Source organism: Oncorhynchus keta, chromosome 11 (genome assembly GCF_023373465.1).
Source record: "Oncorhynchus keta strain PuntledgeMale-10-30-2019 chromosome 11, Oket_V2, whole genome shotgun sequence".
Classification (NCBI taxonomy): domain Eukaryota; kingdom Metazoa; phylum Chordata; class Actinopteri; order Salmoniformes; family Salmonidae; genus Oncorhynchus; species Oncorhynchus keta.
This window is the reverse complement of record NC_068431.1, coordinates 20,753,575-20,770,103: the sequence shown is the minus strand read 5'-3', so window position 1 is coordinate 20,770,103 and position 16,529 is coordinate 20,753,575. Positions and strand designations below refer to the sequence as shown.

Here is a 16,529-nt window from a genome sequence, read left to right as displayed (position 1 = left end):
CAACACAACACCGTGCTTGATAAGACTGGTTCTTTAGCTGTGCATGCATTTCAATAGTGACTAGTTACTTATGTCTCATTTTCCTACATCTGCATTTATGTCAAAGCACTGAACAGGTGAAAGCAAAGCTCAGAAGGTGATTGCATGTGGTATGCTTTTCCACAAGTTTAGAGTTTTCTTAAAATACATCACTCACTGCTTCGAGTCCCACCTAAAGATCAGTGTTCACACGGCCACCACACCCACCAAACGGGAAAATATACCTCAAAGAATGTTAAACGAATGTGCTGTTCAGTATGTACACGCAGCAAAATGTTAAACCGACTGAACTGGTGTCTCTTCTGGCATACAGGAGTTCTCTCTGCTGCAGTTGGATGACATCCTGGTGAAGCGCTGGGTCAACATCCTTGGCTTCTCTGTCCTCAACCACAGCCATCCTTACTTCCCTGACCTCCTCCTCAGTCTCAACCGCTCCTGGCAGGAAAACTGTGACCATGCCCCTTTCACTGGGGTCCCGGTGAGCAAAGCTCCATTTTGATTGTTTTTTATTTAACCAGGCAAGTCAATTAAGCACAAGTTCTTATTTATAATAACGGCCTGGCAAGTGCGGGCTAAATAAATAAAAGTAAAGGCACAATATGAGACATAGGAAGACATCACAACACAAGGTCAGAAAGACATGGCAACAACACGTAAACGATCAGCCAATATTTGGTTTGGGAAAATGTATGTGATTGCTCAGTTACTTGTAAGAATAACATGTAAGCCTTTCATAGCAATTTCACAAATGGTGCCCGTAATTGAGTCCTTGAAAGCAGAGATGGATACAAATTCACAGGTAGGGTTAGGAGATATTCTTGACCACATGACCTTCCAGGAAATACTATTACTAGGGCCCAGAGTTTTCCCTGAGCAGCTCACATGCCCCCTTACCATATATTGTTAAGAGCTGACATGGTGATTCCCTAGCCCTGACATGACAAAAAATCTACTAAGCCCCAGTTGCCTCGCAACAACAGATGAAAAGCTTAAAAGCTTTTAGTACATTCACTCAATCAAGTGTACTAATTTAACAGTCCTCCTCGGCTAAGTTTTCAAACTAACCCCAGCCAAAGTAATTGCATGTTTATGGCACAAAGAACACAAGGCACAACAACACTCTTCCCAATCAAGCTGAATGTGCAATTAATACCCTGGGGTTTTGAGTTTTGCCTCAACACATTCTGATTAATAAAGTGATTTCAAATTATTTTTTAATTAATGGACTTTTCATTGGATTGAAGATGCTGTGTTGTGCTTTCTGACGTCAACATTAAGGAGACAAAGAATCCACATTGAATCTCCCCCTACAGTTTGTGCTTTGTTAATCAATGTTACATTACAACAGAGCTAGCTGTGTTCCTACTGTAACTACTAGGTTGTTTTTACTCTATTGTAGAATATGAATTTATTTGCCTACTCTCTCTCCCCATTCTCTATAACGACTCTGTGTGCTTACTTTGTATTCACCAGCAGTAAGCGAGCTGCCTTCTCTTATTCAGATGGGTATTGTTATATATCTTTCTGGAATCCACCCTGCCATTGTGCGGAACATTTAAGGAGGATTATTTTCTTAGTTTCCTCCCACTCCTACAATGAAGCTCTTTCAGACTTAGAGAGAAACGCTATCACTGGATGGAATATCTAAATATATAGCTTAGTATCGAGACTCTCTAATTTCCTAATCCAGCATTTGAGTGTGTATCTTGCTCTCTCTCTCAACCCTGTATTTTCTCTCATTCTTCCTTGCTCTCCTTTAACCCTCTACCCATCACTGCTTTTCTCTCTCCCCTTTGTCTATATATCTCTATCAACCTTCTACCTATCTGTTTTCTTTCTCCCTTTCTCCTTCAACCATCTACCATCTCCTCTCTATCTCTCTGCCCCCCCCTCTCTCTGCCCCCCTCTCTCTTTCCCCCTCCTCTCTCTCCCCTGCCCCCTCTCTCTGCCCCCTCCTCTCTCTGCCCCCTCCTCTCTCTGCCCCCTCTCTCTGTCCCCCAGCTCTCCCCAGCCCTGCTGTTTGATGCCATGCATGTGGTGGTGTCCGCTGTGAGGGAGCTCAACCGCAGCCAGAGCGTGGGCGCCACACAGCTAACCTGTCAATCACCCAAAATCTGGGAGCACGGCACCAGCCTGATGAACTACCTACGGATGGTGAGCGCTGACAACTCGCATGCATGTGTACACACACCAGGGTTAGGGTCAATTAGAATTGAAGGCAGTCAATTCAGAAGGTAATCTGAAATTCCAATGATTGAAAAAATGACATTTTCAATGACTTCTCAATAAACTGAATATGAGAAGCTATGTATATCAAAAGTTTTTAAATTTGGGGGGCGCTAGTAAGGGAGCTCCTCCTGAAATTGCATTTATTTAATACTTTCTTTGCACTTTGACCCAAAAAAAATTAGGAAACACCGCCTTTGAATGACGTGCTTTACTTTGTTCACCTTTTATTTATTTTTTTGTGTGTAAATGGTGCATAACCTGAAAGTTTAAGTTTAGCGGATTCACTGACAAAAGAGAAAATACTAGGCCCAAGACGAGGAGCTCGAGTTCTTCAACAAAAAAATTACACAGAGGATTTGAAGGCCGAGATTCTTGCTGCCCTCAGAGCGGACATTTAATCTATACTCAAGTCGTAACTCAAGGAGGCGCTCAGTGAGGACTTTAATTTCATTAAGTCGGAGTTACAAGCAGTCAAGAATGAACTCGCAAAGCATACAGCAATAATTTGTACAGTTAAGAAAACCGTCTCCGACATGGAACAAGGCTTGTCAACATGCACAGACGACATGTCTACCCTACAAACCACAGTAAAGAAGCTCGAAACTGATGTGGCTAGCCTAAAGGAACAATGCATACATTTACAAGGTCATATGCAAAGATCCAATATCAGGATCATGGGGGTAGCTGAGGACCTGGGCTCAAGTTCTACTTCATCGGTCTCAAAGTTATTGAAGGAAACCCTCAAATTCGATGAAGACCGCTCACATCAGGGCTCTCAAGCAAGAAAGCCTGGTGAAAAACCTTGTGACATTGTGGCTAAACTACAATACTATCAGGATTGTATTCATGTTCTTCGGCGTACCAGAGAATTTGGCCCACTTCAATGCAACGGAGCACCCATCTCTGTCTTCCCAGACTATGCCCCCAGCGTTGCTTGTGACCGTGCCACTTTCAACCATGTCAAGAGTCTGCTCCGTGGATGGACCGATGTTCGGTATGGTGTCGCTTTTTAAATTTATTTTACCTTTATTTAACTAGGCAAGTCAGTTAAGAACAAATTCTTATTTTCAATGACGGCCTAGGAACAGTGGGTTAACTGCCTGTTCAGGGGCAGAACAACAGATTTGTACCTTGTCAGCTCAGGGATTTGAACTTGCAACCTTCTGGTTACTAGTCCAACGCTCTAACCACTAGGCTACCCTGCCGCCCCCGCCTCCGTATAACATACAACAGCACTGAGAAAGAGTTCCTAGACCCCGTAAGGTGATGGCCTTCAAGAAGGCGAACATTCTACCAAGGTCGGATGAAACAAATGGCTGAATGTTCACCTATTTTTGGCGATTTAGGGTAATGGACGAATGTGTCTACCACTGCAGACTCAGTCTCTCTTTTGTAGATACTGTATAGCATTGCCAGTGGTATCAGTTGATAGTATTATTATTATTATTATTAGGTTACATTAGTGCCTTAGTTTTGGTGAGTCAATTCTCCTTTTGTTTTAAAGTTTTATTTTATTACCATGAAGATGCTCCTTTCTATTTATCGATGGTACCAGTATCCAGGGTAGATAAAGCTTTCTATTTATCGATGGTACCAGTATCCAGGGTAGATAAAGCTTTCTATTTATCGATGGTACCAGTATCCAGGGTAGATAAAGCTTTCTATTTATCGATGGTACCAGTATCCAGGGTAGATAAAGCTTTCTATTTATCGATGGTACCAGTATCCAGGGTAGATAAAGCTTTCTATTTATCGATGGTACCAGTATCCAGGGTAGATAAAGCTTTCTATTTATCGATGGTACCAGTATCCAGGGTAGATAAAGCTAAGTTTTATTATTAGGTTTCGTCATTTCTTTAAAGACATTGCTGCCAACTTAGTGGTATTGCTGTAAGATGTGATTTATAAAATGTTTTATACTTTCTTTTAAAATAGCCTAGTTTTGAGTTGTAAATAAGTATTTCTTATTTATTTATTATGCGCAACTTGTTTTTAAACCCTTCACTATTTCAGCAGGGCTCTCTCCTGGATAGGTTTAGTGTTCCCCACTACAAGCACATTATGTGTGGATATCTGCGTCGGGATTACCTTGTTCTATTAGGTGACCAGGGTGTGTTTCTTTTTCATACCAGACTTCAGAGTATTTTTGTTTTTGTTTTTATTGTTCTTCTACCTTTTTTTTATTAGCTATTTTTTGAAAAATGTTATTGTATATTGTCATCTGTAATCTTTTTCCACCTGAATTTATATGGCTAGGCCTAATCTCGTGAGAGGGACAGCTGGTTGCTTGGTCACTTTTGCCAGCTGTAAAGTTAAGTTTCACTGGGCAACAGCCCCAAAACATCACTGCTCTAGAGGAGATCTGCATGGAGGAATGGGCCAAAATACCAGCAACAGTGTGTGAAAGTCTTGTGAAGACTTACAGAAAACGTTTGACCTCTGTCATTGCCAACAACGGGTATATAACAAAGTATTGAGAAACTTTTGTTATTGACCAAATACTTATTTTCCACCATAATTTGCAAATAAATTCATTAAAAATCCTACAATGTGATTTTCTGGATTTTTTTTCTTCTCATTTTGTCTGTCATAGTTGAAGTGTACCTATGATGAAAATTACAGGCCTCTCTCATCTTTTTAAGTGGGAGAACTAGCACAATTGGTGGCTGACTAAATACTTTTTTGCCCCACTGTATATACTGTTTTCTATACTATTCTACTGTATCTTAGTCCATTCCGCTCTGACATTGCTCGTCCATATGTATATAGTCTTAATTCATTCCTACTTAGATTTGTGTGTATTGGGTATATGTTGTGTATTTTGTTAGATATTACTGCACTGTCAGCGCTAGAAGCACAACATTTCGCTACTTCCGTAAAAACATCTGCTAATCACTTGTATGTGACCAATAAAATTTGATTTGATCTAAGAGGCCAAATTATTTCGTACAGCGCAAGATTAAGGAAGGATATTCCATACCTAGGGGAACTTACAAATAAATCTTGATTTGGAAATGGCATATTCACACTCTCCATCCCCAGATTTACTAAAACAACGTTTGACACTTCATACAGAGTTTGATCTCCTTTCAACTTGACAAGCTGAAAAAAGCTGCTCAGAGAACCGCAAATCAAACCATACCTGAGAACTGATGGGCTATGTAACACATGTATTGATCATTTAGAGGTCAATTAGAGGTCACAATTATATCACAATTATATACTTCGGAATCCACTGGTAATGTCACATTACTTGACACCTTCTTTGAGAATTTAGATATTCCTACAGTTGACCCTGAGAACTGCTGAATTAGAAGAACAGTTCGCTGTAGAAGAGATTGTGTTGGCAATTAAATCTATGCAGTGTGGTAAATCCGACGGACTTCCAAGCTAATTATTTAAAAAATAATCAGATCAACTCTCTCCTCTCTTGGTTTCCATATTTGAGGAATCATACTCCTCAACAATGAGGCAAGCATGTATTTCACATATAATGAGAATAAAAACAACTTGAGTGGTTCATAGAGGCAAATTTCTTTACAGAATTGCAATGTAGAGATACTTTCCAACTTCAACGTGGGATAAGACAGGGTTGTCCTCTATCCCCTCAGCTGTTTGCCATTGCAATTGAGCCTTTAGCCATAGCAATATGTAATAACACCACTATCAATGGTATGCTCTAAGCCCCCTCTTCGAATAAAGTTTCACTTTATGTGGATGACATTATATAATAGATGTCTGAGGCTTTTTTAACTGGTCTTTTAGAGATCTTGGTTCTACTAAAGACATTTGGTGAAGTATCTGGGTCTCAGGTTAATCTACAAAGTCAATTGCTGCCTATTAATCCTTCTGCCATGCAAACCTATTTTAGTCATGTGCCCTTCAGTGACGGAAATTGAAATATTTGGGTCACACACAATTTCAAAGATCTTTATAAATGCAGAAGAATTAACTAGGTTTCTATACTTATTTCAATGTATTCCTATCTTTCTGACAATGTTTTTTAAAATGTTTAATCCATAGATAAATTGTTATCTGCTTTTTTTCTGGAACAATTTACGTAAAAGCGTATTGCAGAGATCTCATTCGGAAGTCTAGCACTAATCTAAATATCATTCTATATTGGATGACAGAAATCCCTGATGTTACAGGCCTGAAGATCTCATCCTATGGCCCCACTTCCTTAGCTGCCTTGCTCTGTTCAAAACTTGCATTAGCTGAGCCTGTTTCCAAATACACTAAAAACTCTATTGAGAAACATTCTCTAAAATTCTGGAACAGTCTAGGCAATCGTTTGGTCTCAGTGAATTTTCAACTTCTGCCCCATTATTAAAGAACCATTAATTATCTCCATCAGTATTAGGCGGGGAGTTTCATACCTGGTCTGGGAAAGGAATCTCCTCACTGAACGACATGTACATTGATATGGATTTTGCATCTTTTGAAATGTTCAATATTCCTTGATCCCATTTCTTCAGGTACACAACTACGCAATTGCAGGTATCTTCATACTCTTGTCACTTCCCATCACACCAACCTACCTCCCTTCTAGATTCATTTTTTAAAGTGAACCCTTATATCAAAGGGGGCATACGCTTGATCTACAGTGCATTTGGAAAGTATTCAGACCCATTGGCTTTTTCCAAATTAAGTTAAGTTACAGCCTTTATTCTAAAATGGATTAAATAAAATAAAAAATCCTTCTGGAAGGTTCTCCCATCTCGGCAGCACTCCAACAATCAGGCCTTTATGGTAATGGTCAGATGAAAGCCACCCCTCAGTAAAAGGCACATGACAGCCCGCTTGGAGTCCATGAGAAACAAGATTCTCTGGTCTGATGAAACCAAGATTGAACTCTACACTTGAATGCCAAGCGTCACTCGTGGTGGAAACCTGGCACCATCCCTACGGTGAAGCATGGTGGTGGCAGCATAAAGCAGTGGGGATGTTTTTCAGCGGCAGGGACTGGGAAACTAGTCCGGCTCGAGGGAAAGATGACCGGAGCAAAGTACAGAGAAATCCTTGATGAAAACCTGCTCCAGAGCACTCAAGACCATAGACTGTGGCGTAGGTTCACCTTTCAACAGGACGATGACCCCAACATTTTCTAAAAACCTGCTTTTGCTTTGTCATTATGGGATATTGTGTGTAGATTGAGGGTGAATTTTTTTTTTTTTAATACATTTTATAATAAGTCTATAACATTAAAAAATGTGGAAAAAGTCAAGGGGTCTGAATTTTTTCCGAATGCACTGTTTACATTATTAAACGCGTACAATCTGGAGTCCCTGAACTCTCTTAAGAACTAATGGTTAAAGGATTTAGGTGAACAACTTTCAGATAAAACTTGGTAGAGTATGCTTCAGAGAATACATACTTCATCTATATGTCTAAGACATGCTGTAATTCAATTTAAAATAGTTAATCGGCTGCATTGGTCAAAGGTAAAAAATTATCTGAGTTTAGACTATCCCACTTGTGACTGATGTAAACAGGCTCCTGCTACTTTATTACACGTTTTGGACATGCCCGAAATTGACAGATTTCTGGTTATCAATTTGAGATGTTTTCTAAGATACTCAAATCAAATTTTATTTATAACATACACATGGTTAGCAGATGTTAATGCGAGTGTAGCGAAATGCTTGTGCTTCTAGTTCCGACAATGCAGTAATAACCAACGAGTAATCTAGCTAACAATTCCAAAACTACTACCTTATACACGCAAGTGTAAAGAGATAAAGAATATGTACATAAAGATACATGAATGAGTGATGGTACAGAGCGGCATAGGCAAGATGCAGTAGATGGTATCGAGTACAGTATATACATATGAGATGAGTATGTAAACAAAGTGGCATAGTTTAAAGTGGCTAGTGATACATGTATTACATAAAGATGCAGTAGATGATATAGAGTACAGTATATACGTATACATATGAGATAAATAATGTAGAGTATGTAAACATTATATTAAGTAGCATTGTTTAAAGTGGCTAGTGATATATTTTACATCAATTCCCATCAATTCCCATTATTAAAGTGGCTGGAGTTGAGTCAGTGTGTTGGCAGCAGCCACTCAATGTTAGTGGTGGCTGTTTAACAGTCTGATGGCCCTTGAGATAGAAGCTGTTTTTCAGTCTCTCGGTCCCAGCTTTGATGCACCTGTACTGACCTCGCCTTCTGGATGATAGCGGGGTGAACAGGCAGTGGCTCGGGTGGTTGTTGTCCTTGATGATCTTTATGGCCTTCCTGTGACATCGGGTGGTGTAGGTGTCCTGGAGGGCAGGTAGTTTGCCCCCGGTGATGCGTTGTGCAGACCTCACTACCCTCTGGAGAGCCTTACGGTTCTGGGCGGAGCAGTTGCCGTACCAGGTGGTGATACAGCCCGACAGGATGCTCTCGATTGTGCATCTGTAGAAGTTTGTGAGTGCTTTTGGTGACAAGCCGAATTTCTTCAGCCTCCTGAAGGTCCTGCTGCTGGGTTGTTGCCCTCCTACGGCCTCCTCCACGTCTCCTGATGTACTGGCCTGTCTTCTGGTAGCGCCTCCATGCTCTGGACACTACGCTGACAGACACAGCAAACCTTCTTGCCACAGCTCGCATTGATGTGCCATCCTGGATGAGCTGCACTACCTGAGCCATTTGTGTGGGCTGTAGACTCCGTCTCATGCTACCACTAGAGTGAAAGCACCGCCAGCATTCAAAAGTGACCAAAACATCAGCCAGGAAGCATAGGAACTGAGAAGTGGTCTGGTCACCACCTGCAGAACAACTCCTTTATTGGGGGTGTCTTGCTAATTGCCTATAATTTCCACCTGTTGTCTATTCCATTTGCACAACAGCATGTGAAATTTATTGTCAATCAGTGTTGCTTCCTTAGTGGACAGTTTCATTTCACAGAAGTGTGATTGACTTGGAATTACATTGTGTTGTTTAAGTGTTCCCTTTATTTATTTTTTTGAGCAGTGTATGAATCCTCTTTACACCAATTGGCTTAAACATTTATTTACTAACTAAATAATCACAGAAATACATAACAAACAGTAGATATTGGTTACTAACAATGATAGGGGAGATCCCCTATTGGGCTAAACCGATATGACGGCCTGCTATACAAAGAAAAGGGGGTGTGGAGCGAGAAAGACAGACAAAATTGATCACTACACACAGTGGATAATTGTATTAATTGAAATGCTAATCCTTTGCACATGAACGCTCGCTCATTTGGGAATAATTGCAATCAATATATTTATGCCCATATGTCGTTGTCTTCTCTGTTGGAATCGTCGGTCCGTCTGCTGGAGAGTCAGTTCATCAGAGAGTCTCTGGTTACTCATTGTGGTAGCTCTATCGGTGGCTGCTGATAGTGTCTGTTGTAATGGATACGTCAGGCGTCCAATGTTCTTAGAGTAGATGTTTCGGCGGTTGTCGGTATTCGCATCCCAGGTTTACATCATTTCTAGCTGATTTGCTCTTATTCTGTAGGGATCGATAGTCACAGAGTTGAACCATTTCCAGCTGTGTAGCCAATGCGCCACCTGGTATGGATTTCTAGTCCTGGTACTCAACCATTGCAACCACAGCTCACACTGGGGGTTTGCTTAGTCTGAAGAGGATTTCCTGAGGAGGGGGATTTAGGAGGGGGCGTATGCCTCATGACTAACGAGACATGGTGTGATGAAGGAAACATACAGGAACTCAAATCCTTCTGTTCACCTGATTTAGAATTCCTCACAATCAAATGTAGACCGCATTATCTTCCAAGAGAATTCTCTTCGATTATAATCACAGCCGTATATATCCCCCCCAAGCAGACACATCGACGGCTCTGAACGAACTTTATTTAACTCTTTGCAAACTGGAAACCATTTATCCGGAGGCTGCATTCATTGTAGCTGGGGATTTTAACAAAGCTAATCTGAAAACAAGACTCCCTAAATGTTATCAGCATATCGATTGCGCAACCAGGGGTGGTAAAACCTTGGATCATTGTTACTCTAACTTCCGCGACGCATATAAGGCCCTGCCCCGCCCCCCTTTCGGAAAAGCTGACCACGACTCCATTTTGTTGATCCCTGCCTACAGGCAGAAACTTAAACAAGAGGCTCCCACGCTGAGGTCTGTCCAACGCTGGTCAGACCAAGCTGACTCCACACTCCAAGACTGCTTCCATCACGTGGACTGGGACATGTTTCGTATTGCGTCAGATAAAAATATTGATGAATACGCTGATTCGGTGTGCGAGTTCATTAGAACGTGCGTCGAAGATGTCGTTCCCATAGCAACAATAAAAACATTCCCTAACCAGAAACCGTGGATTGATGGCAGCATTCGCGTGAAACTGAAAGCGCGAACCACTGCTTTTAATCAGGGCAAGGTGTCTGGCAACATGACCGAATACAAACAGTGCAGCTATTCCCTCCGCAAGGCTATTAAACAAGCTAAGCGTCAGTACAGAGACAAAGTAGAATCTCAAATCAACGGCTCAGACACAAGAGGCATGTGGCAGGGTCTACAGTCAATCACGGACTACAAGAAGAAACCCAGCCCAGTCACGGACCAGGATGTCTTGCTCCCAGGCAGACTAAATAACTTTTTTGCCCGCTTTGAGGACAATACAGTGCCACTGACACGGCCTGCAACGAAAACATCCTTCACTGCAGCCGAGGTGAGTAAGACATTTAAACGTGTTAACCCTCGCAAGGCTGCAGGCCCAGACGGCATCCCAGCCGCGCCCTCAGAGCATGCGCAGACCAGCTGGCCGGTGTGTTTACGGACATATTCAATCAATCCCTATACCAGTCTGCTGTTCCCACATGCTTCAAGAGGGCCACCATTGTTCCTGTTCCCAAGAAAGCTAAGGTAACTGAGCTAAACGACTACCGCCCGTAGTACTCACTTCCGTCATCATGAAGTGCTTTGAGAGACTAGTCAAGGACCATATCACCTCCACCCTACCTGACACCCTAGACCCACTCCAATTTGCTTACCGCCCAAATAGGTCCACAGACGATGCAATCTCAACCACACTGCACACTGCACACTGCCCTAACCCACCTGGACAAGAGGAATACCTATGTGAGAATGCTGTTCATCGACTACAGCTCGGCATTCAACACCATAGTACCCTCCAAGCTCGTCATCAAGCTTGAGACCCTGGGTCTCGACCCCGCCCTGTGCAACTGGGTACTGGACTTCCTGACGGGCCGCCCCCAGGTGGTGAGGGTAGGCAACAACATCTCCTCCCCGCTGATCCTCAACACGGGGCCCCACAAGGGTGCGTTCTGAGCCCTCTCCTGTACTCCCTGTTCACCCACGACTGCATGGCCACGCACGCCTCCAACTCAATCATAAAGTTTGCGGACGACACAACTGTGGTAGGCTTGATTACCAACAACGACGAGACGGCCTACAGGGAGGAGGTGAGGGCCCTCGGAGTGTGGTGTCAGGAATTTCCCTCACACTCAACGTCAACAAAACTAAGGAGATGATTGTGGACTTCAGGAAACAGCATAGGGAACACCCCCCTATCCACATCGATGGAACAGTAGTGGAGAGGGTAGCAAGTTTTAAGTTCCTCGGCATACACATCACAGACAAACTGAATTGGTCCACTCACACTGACAGCGTCGTGAAGAAGGCACAGCAGCGCCTCTTCAACCTCAGGAGGCTAAAGAAATTCGGCTTGTCACCAAAAGCACTCACAAACTTCTACAGATGCACAATCGAGAGCATCCTGGCGGGCTGTATCACCGCCTGGTACGGCAACTGCTCCGCCCTCAACCGTAAGGCTCTCCAGAGGGTAGTGAGGTCTGCACAACGCATCACCGGGGGCAAACTACCTGCCCTCCAGGACACCTACACCACCCGATGTTACAGGAAGGCCATAAAGATCATCAAGGACATCAACCACCCGAACCACTGCCTGTTCACCCCGCTCTCATCCAGAAGGCGAGGTCAGTACAGGTGCATCAAAGCTGGGACCGAGAGACTGAAAAACAGCTTCTATCTCAAGGCCATCATACTGTTAAACAGCCACCACTAACATTGAGTGGCTGCTGCCAACACACTGACTCAACTCCAGCCACTTTAATAATGGGAATTGATGGGAATTGATGTAAAATATATCACTAGCCACTTTAAACAATGCTACTTAATATAATGTTAGTTAGATTACTTGTTGGTTATCACTGCATTGTCGGAACTAGAAGCACAAGCATTTCGCTACACTCGCATTAACATCTGCTAACCATGTGTATGTGACAAATAAAATTTGATTTGATTTATTCATAACAATAGAAAAGGACGGTTCCATGACGCCAGATCATGTCTGTGCTCACGGGGGCGTGGCCACTGGCAAGTTTAAATTTTACAGGGATTGCAATTATCTCATAATTAAAGGTTAACATCACATTACATCATTTCACAAATAGTTTCATCTTTACTCATTCATTTTTTTACAGGAGTTAGATGCAAACACCATAATTGAGAAATGTACACATTCAGAGATATAGTTATGTGTGTTTCCTGTCCTTCATGTGGTCACCAAATTAAACACACTCTACATAACTGTCCCTTAAGTGTCCACGGACCATTCTCACAAGTGGACATATTGTTTCATTCTCCCATTTTGGAGATTTAGGAGTTCGGCCACGTGAAATTCTTTGTTCACTCTGTGGTCTCCCTCTCTGCATGAAAAGGGGAAGAGAGTCTCCGCCAGGAATTTACGACCTGAGATAACAGAACCTGGGCATAGGAGAGAGTGAGAGAGGGGAAAGCCACGATCTACACCCAGAAAGGGCCACATCATGACACCCCTCTAAACAATTCTATGGGCAACATACTGGCATTTACTACTCTTCTATTTAGACGTCTTACACTGTTTAAGTGGAAGAATCGGTTTCCTCCTATTTTTAACCATTTGGAAAAAGGAAGTTATGCAACATCTCAAGCTAGAGAAAATACGCTACCCGTTAAGGGATCAACAATTTAATTTTATAATATCTGGCAACCTTTCCTATCCTTTGTAGAAGACATGGACCCAGCTAATTTCACAACTCCATTAAAAGTCCATTAAAATAAAAACAATACTATTTGATTTATATTACTCATTGTATCATGCATGCTTTAAGTCTGGTTTTGGGATGGGGTTTGATTTGGTAGGGGAAGCGTGTTCTGTTAGAGCATGGGGGTTGGGGTGGGTTTGATTTTGGTAGGGGATCCATGTGTGTTCTGACCTCTACCTGTTCTGTTGTCTGTAGAACCATTTAAACAAATTCAAGTAAAAAAACCTTTGAGAGAAACAAAGGTTTGAAATTTGGGGATTTTAAATTAAAATCCATACTGAATTGACTGACTTCAATTTGAATTGAGCCCAACCCTGACACACACAACCCATGTACACACACACAATGTGCTCTGTCTCTCTCACACAGTATGCACTCTATCAGGGCTGTTATCCAGGCCTGTCATTTGCCTGTCACCTAGTGAATCACACTGCTCCTGGAGTAAAGGTCTCCAAGCCAAGATACGATTATGAGCGTCTGCAACATGTTGACTTTGTCCGGTTCTTAGTCATAAACTTGGAATGCTCTCTCCAGAATAGCTCAGTACACACTGTCAACCATATGCACTAAAAGCAATGATTTCCCAACCATAACATGATTCTCTGAAGTACCTTTCTGTCCAGACACTACTTTGCGTGTAAACATTTTACGGAGTGGCTACCTATACAGAATTTCTGTATCTCAATTTTCCCACGCTAAAAATACAGATATTTCAGCAACTACACACTATTTGTTTTTACGTAGCTGAGTGCCCACACCGCTGCCTAATTAGCTGCTGTGCTGAGTGCTCCACTGCCGCTCCCCCTACTTGATTGCCTTTGTCTCGTCACTAGCATATCCTACCAACTTCATGTTGCACACAAAACTGTTCCAACTATTGCCTTCCATGCCTCATTAAGTAAAAGCACAATTGCACGTTTTTTTTTCAGGAGAGGAGTAAGCTACATACAGCTATTTACATGTTTTACACAAAATACATGTTCGTACAAACATAAGCATGACACAAATAGGCAGTCTAGCGATTTTATGTTCTTAGCTGCTGAGGTACATGCAGCTATTTACTCTCGCCATGATATCAGCATATGGCAATTAACTATGGCACCTGGCGATGCAAAATGAACTTGCCCATCGCAGTCTAATTAGCAATTGAATGTTCTTTTTTCATCATCATTGCAAACATTGGCTAAACATGGTTCAGAAGAGTGTAAAGGGAGGGGGACTGTGAGCAGCAGCTACGTTAGAAAAATGAATGTGTGTGTAAAATAACACATGCGCAAGAACAGGATCCGGATCCTTAGCTTTAAAGAGCCACTGCCTTTTAAAAAAGCAACAAATCCCTAAGAACATGAAATCGATATGAGTCAGAAACAGTTATTCTCGTGTCAAAATTGACTACGAAGTGTAAATTTGATAATTTTGGTCATAAAGTCAGTCTGGTCTAAAACAGAGTTTGGAACATACATGTGTCACACTAGGTAAATGAAGGTTAGGTTTTGATTTGACGATGTCCATTTGCCCACTAACATGGGGTGAACAGCTGCGGTGATTGCTCTCTACCCAATAGCATAGAGGCAGACCTGCCCAGCAGCAATGGCTGTTTACATAAGACAACGCGTCACGCATTTATGTTACTTGAGAAATACTGCATCAAACACCCTAGTTAGATATAAAATTGTGCATCTAAAACATCATCGGCCAAAATAACAAAATGACAATAAGTCAAAATTAATTCCAGATATCTTCATTCTGGGGATTTTGAGGAAGCGAAATAGGCTTCCCAGTCTACAGTGTCTCATGGGGGACAAACCTCATTAACCAAACGCGGAATTGATCAGGAAACACACTTCCAAGACTGAATGAGCAACAGAAAAACACACGTGCCAATCGGTGTGTTCTATGGTTCTAAGAAAGAGGTTTCTGGAGGGGCGAGAACTCTGGATCCATAGCCAACATTTTAATATGTGAATGTGATCCAATGACTTTATAGGAAATTATCCCTGTGGGAATTGAACCCACAACCTTGGTATTGCTAACGCCATGCTCTTATCAACTGAGCCAGACAGAGACTATATATACTGAATTGTGTTTGTATATGTTTTAATGCAATACCATTTGGAGCTCTCATTGAGATGCACAGCCCAGTATGTCCTCTCCTTTTGCTCTGTCTTTGACAGGTAGAATTGGAAGGTCTAACTGGACACATAGAGTTCAACAGCAAAGGCCACCGCTTCAACTACGCCCTGAGGGTCGTACAGAGCAGCTCAGAGGGGCTAAGGCAGGTAAAGCTACACTGCACACACAATAACCACTGACTTTAACAGACTGGGATTTACTGTGTATAACTATATATAAAGAGCTACAGTCTGAGGCCAAGGTTTAGGCTGAGTCCCAAATGGCACCCTATTTTCTATGTAGTTCCCTACTTTTGACCCTGGTCAAAATTAGTGCACTAAATAGGGAATAAGGTGCCATTTGGCAGACATTTAAAGGGGAGGTTGTGAGATGGAGCTCTAGCTCGTACATTTTTCATGAAGGCATCTTGAAAAAGAAGTTACCATATGAAACGATGTTTGAAAGAACTTCTTTTGATCCCTCACCATGAAGAGTGCATTTGTAAACAAGCCGTGGCAGACATAGATGCAGGGCCCAGTGCTATTCTGTCACGATGCCTGCCTCCAGTTAATGTGACATGTTTGACTCCACCATTTAATTTAACATTTTTAATATCTTTTAGATTTGCTTTTAGATTATATACTAAGATTAAGATAAATTAGGGCAGAGCTTTCAAAAACCAAGCTTCACAACATAGTCGGGTTGAGGTGTTTAAGTTTGAAAAATATTTTTGCATAGCCTGTAGTCAGGGATTTTATCACTCTTTTAGTTGTTGTTTTATCAATGTTTTTTTCCCAAAATGTTTTCTTTACTTTTAAGATGTTCTCTTAATTGTTCCCGTGTATACTTTTCTGTTTCTTACTGAGATGTCTCCTTCTGGCTAAGAATACATGACAATATCAATATTATTGATTCTGTGATATGAAAAGATGTCACGGAAAGTCGGATTTGCTGTGCCCTCCCTAGATACTGTAGCATTGCAGAGGACACAAAGACATTGTGTGTCTGCCTGCCAGTGTTCTTTTCAGAGGTATCTTACAATAGGAACCTGTGAATAGTGAAAGGATTAAGTATGAAATT

The 16,529-nt window shown here is 41.9% G+C and overlaps 1 protein-coding gene across 2 annotated transcripts in view; it reads left to right on the top strand.

Moving 5' to 3' along the window:
• LOC118390656 (glutamate receptor ionotropic, kainate 4-like) overlaps positions 1–16,529 on the top strand; it is a 79,555-nt gene that overhangs the window by 39,781 nt on the left and 23,245 nt on the right. For both annotated transcript variants that reach the window (XM_052529688.1, XM_052529689.1), the window contains 3 exons: positions 353–517; positions 2,041–2,193; positions 15,512–15,616. In XM_052529688.1, the coding sequence (XP_052385648.1) occupies positions 353–517; positions 2,041–2,193; positions 15,512–15,616 (423 nt within the window). The remainder of the gene's footprint in view (positions 1–352; positions 518–2,040; positions 2,194–15,511; positions 15,617–16,529) is intronic.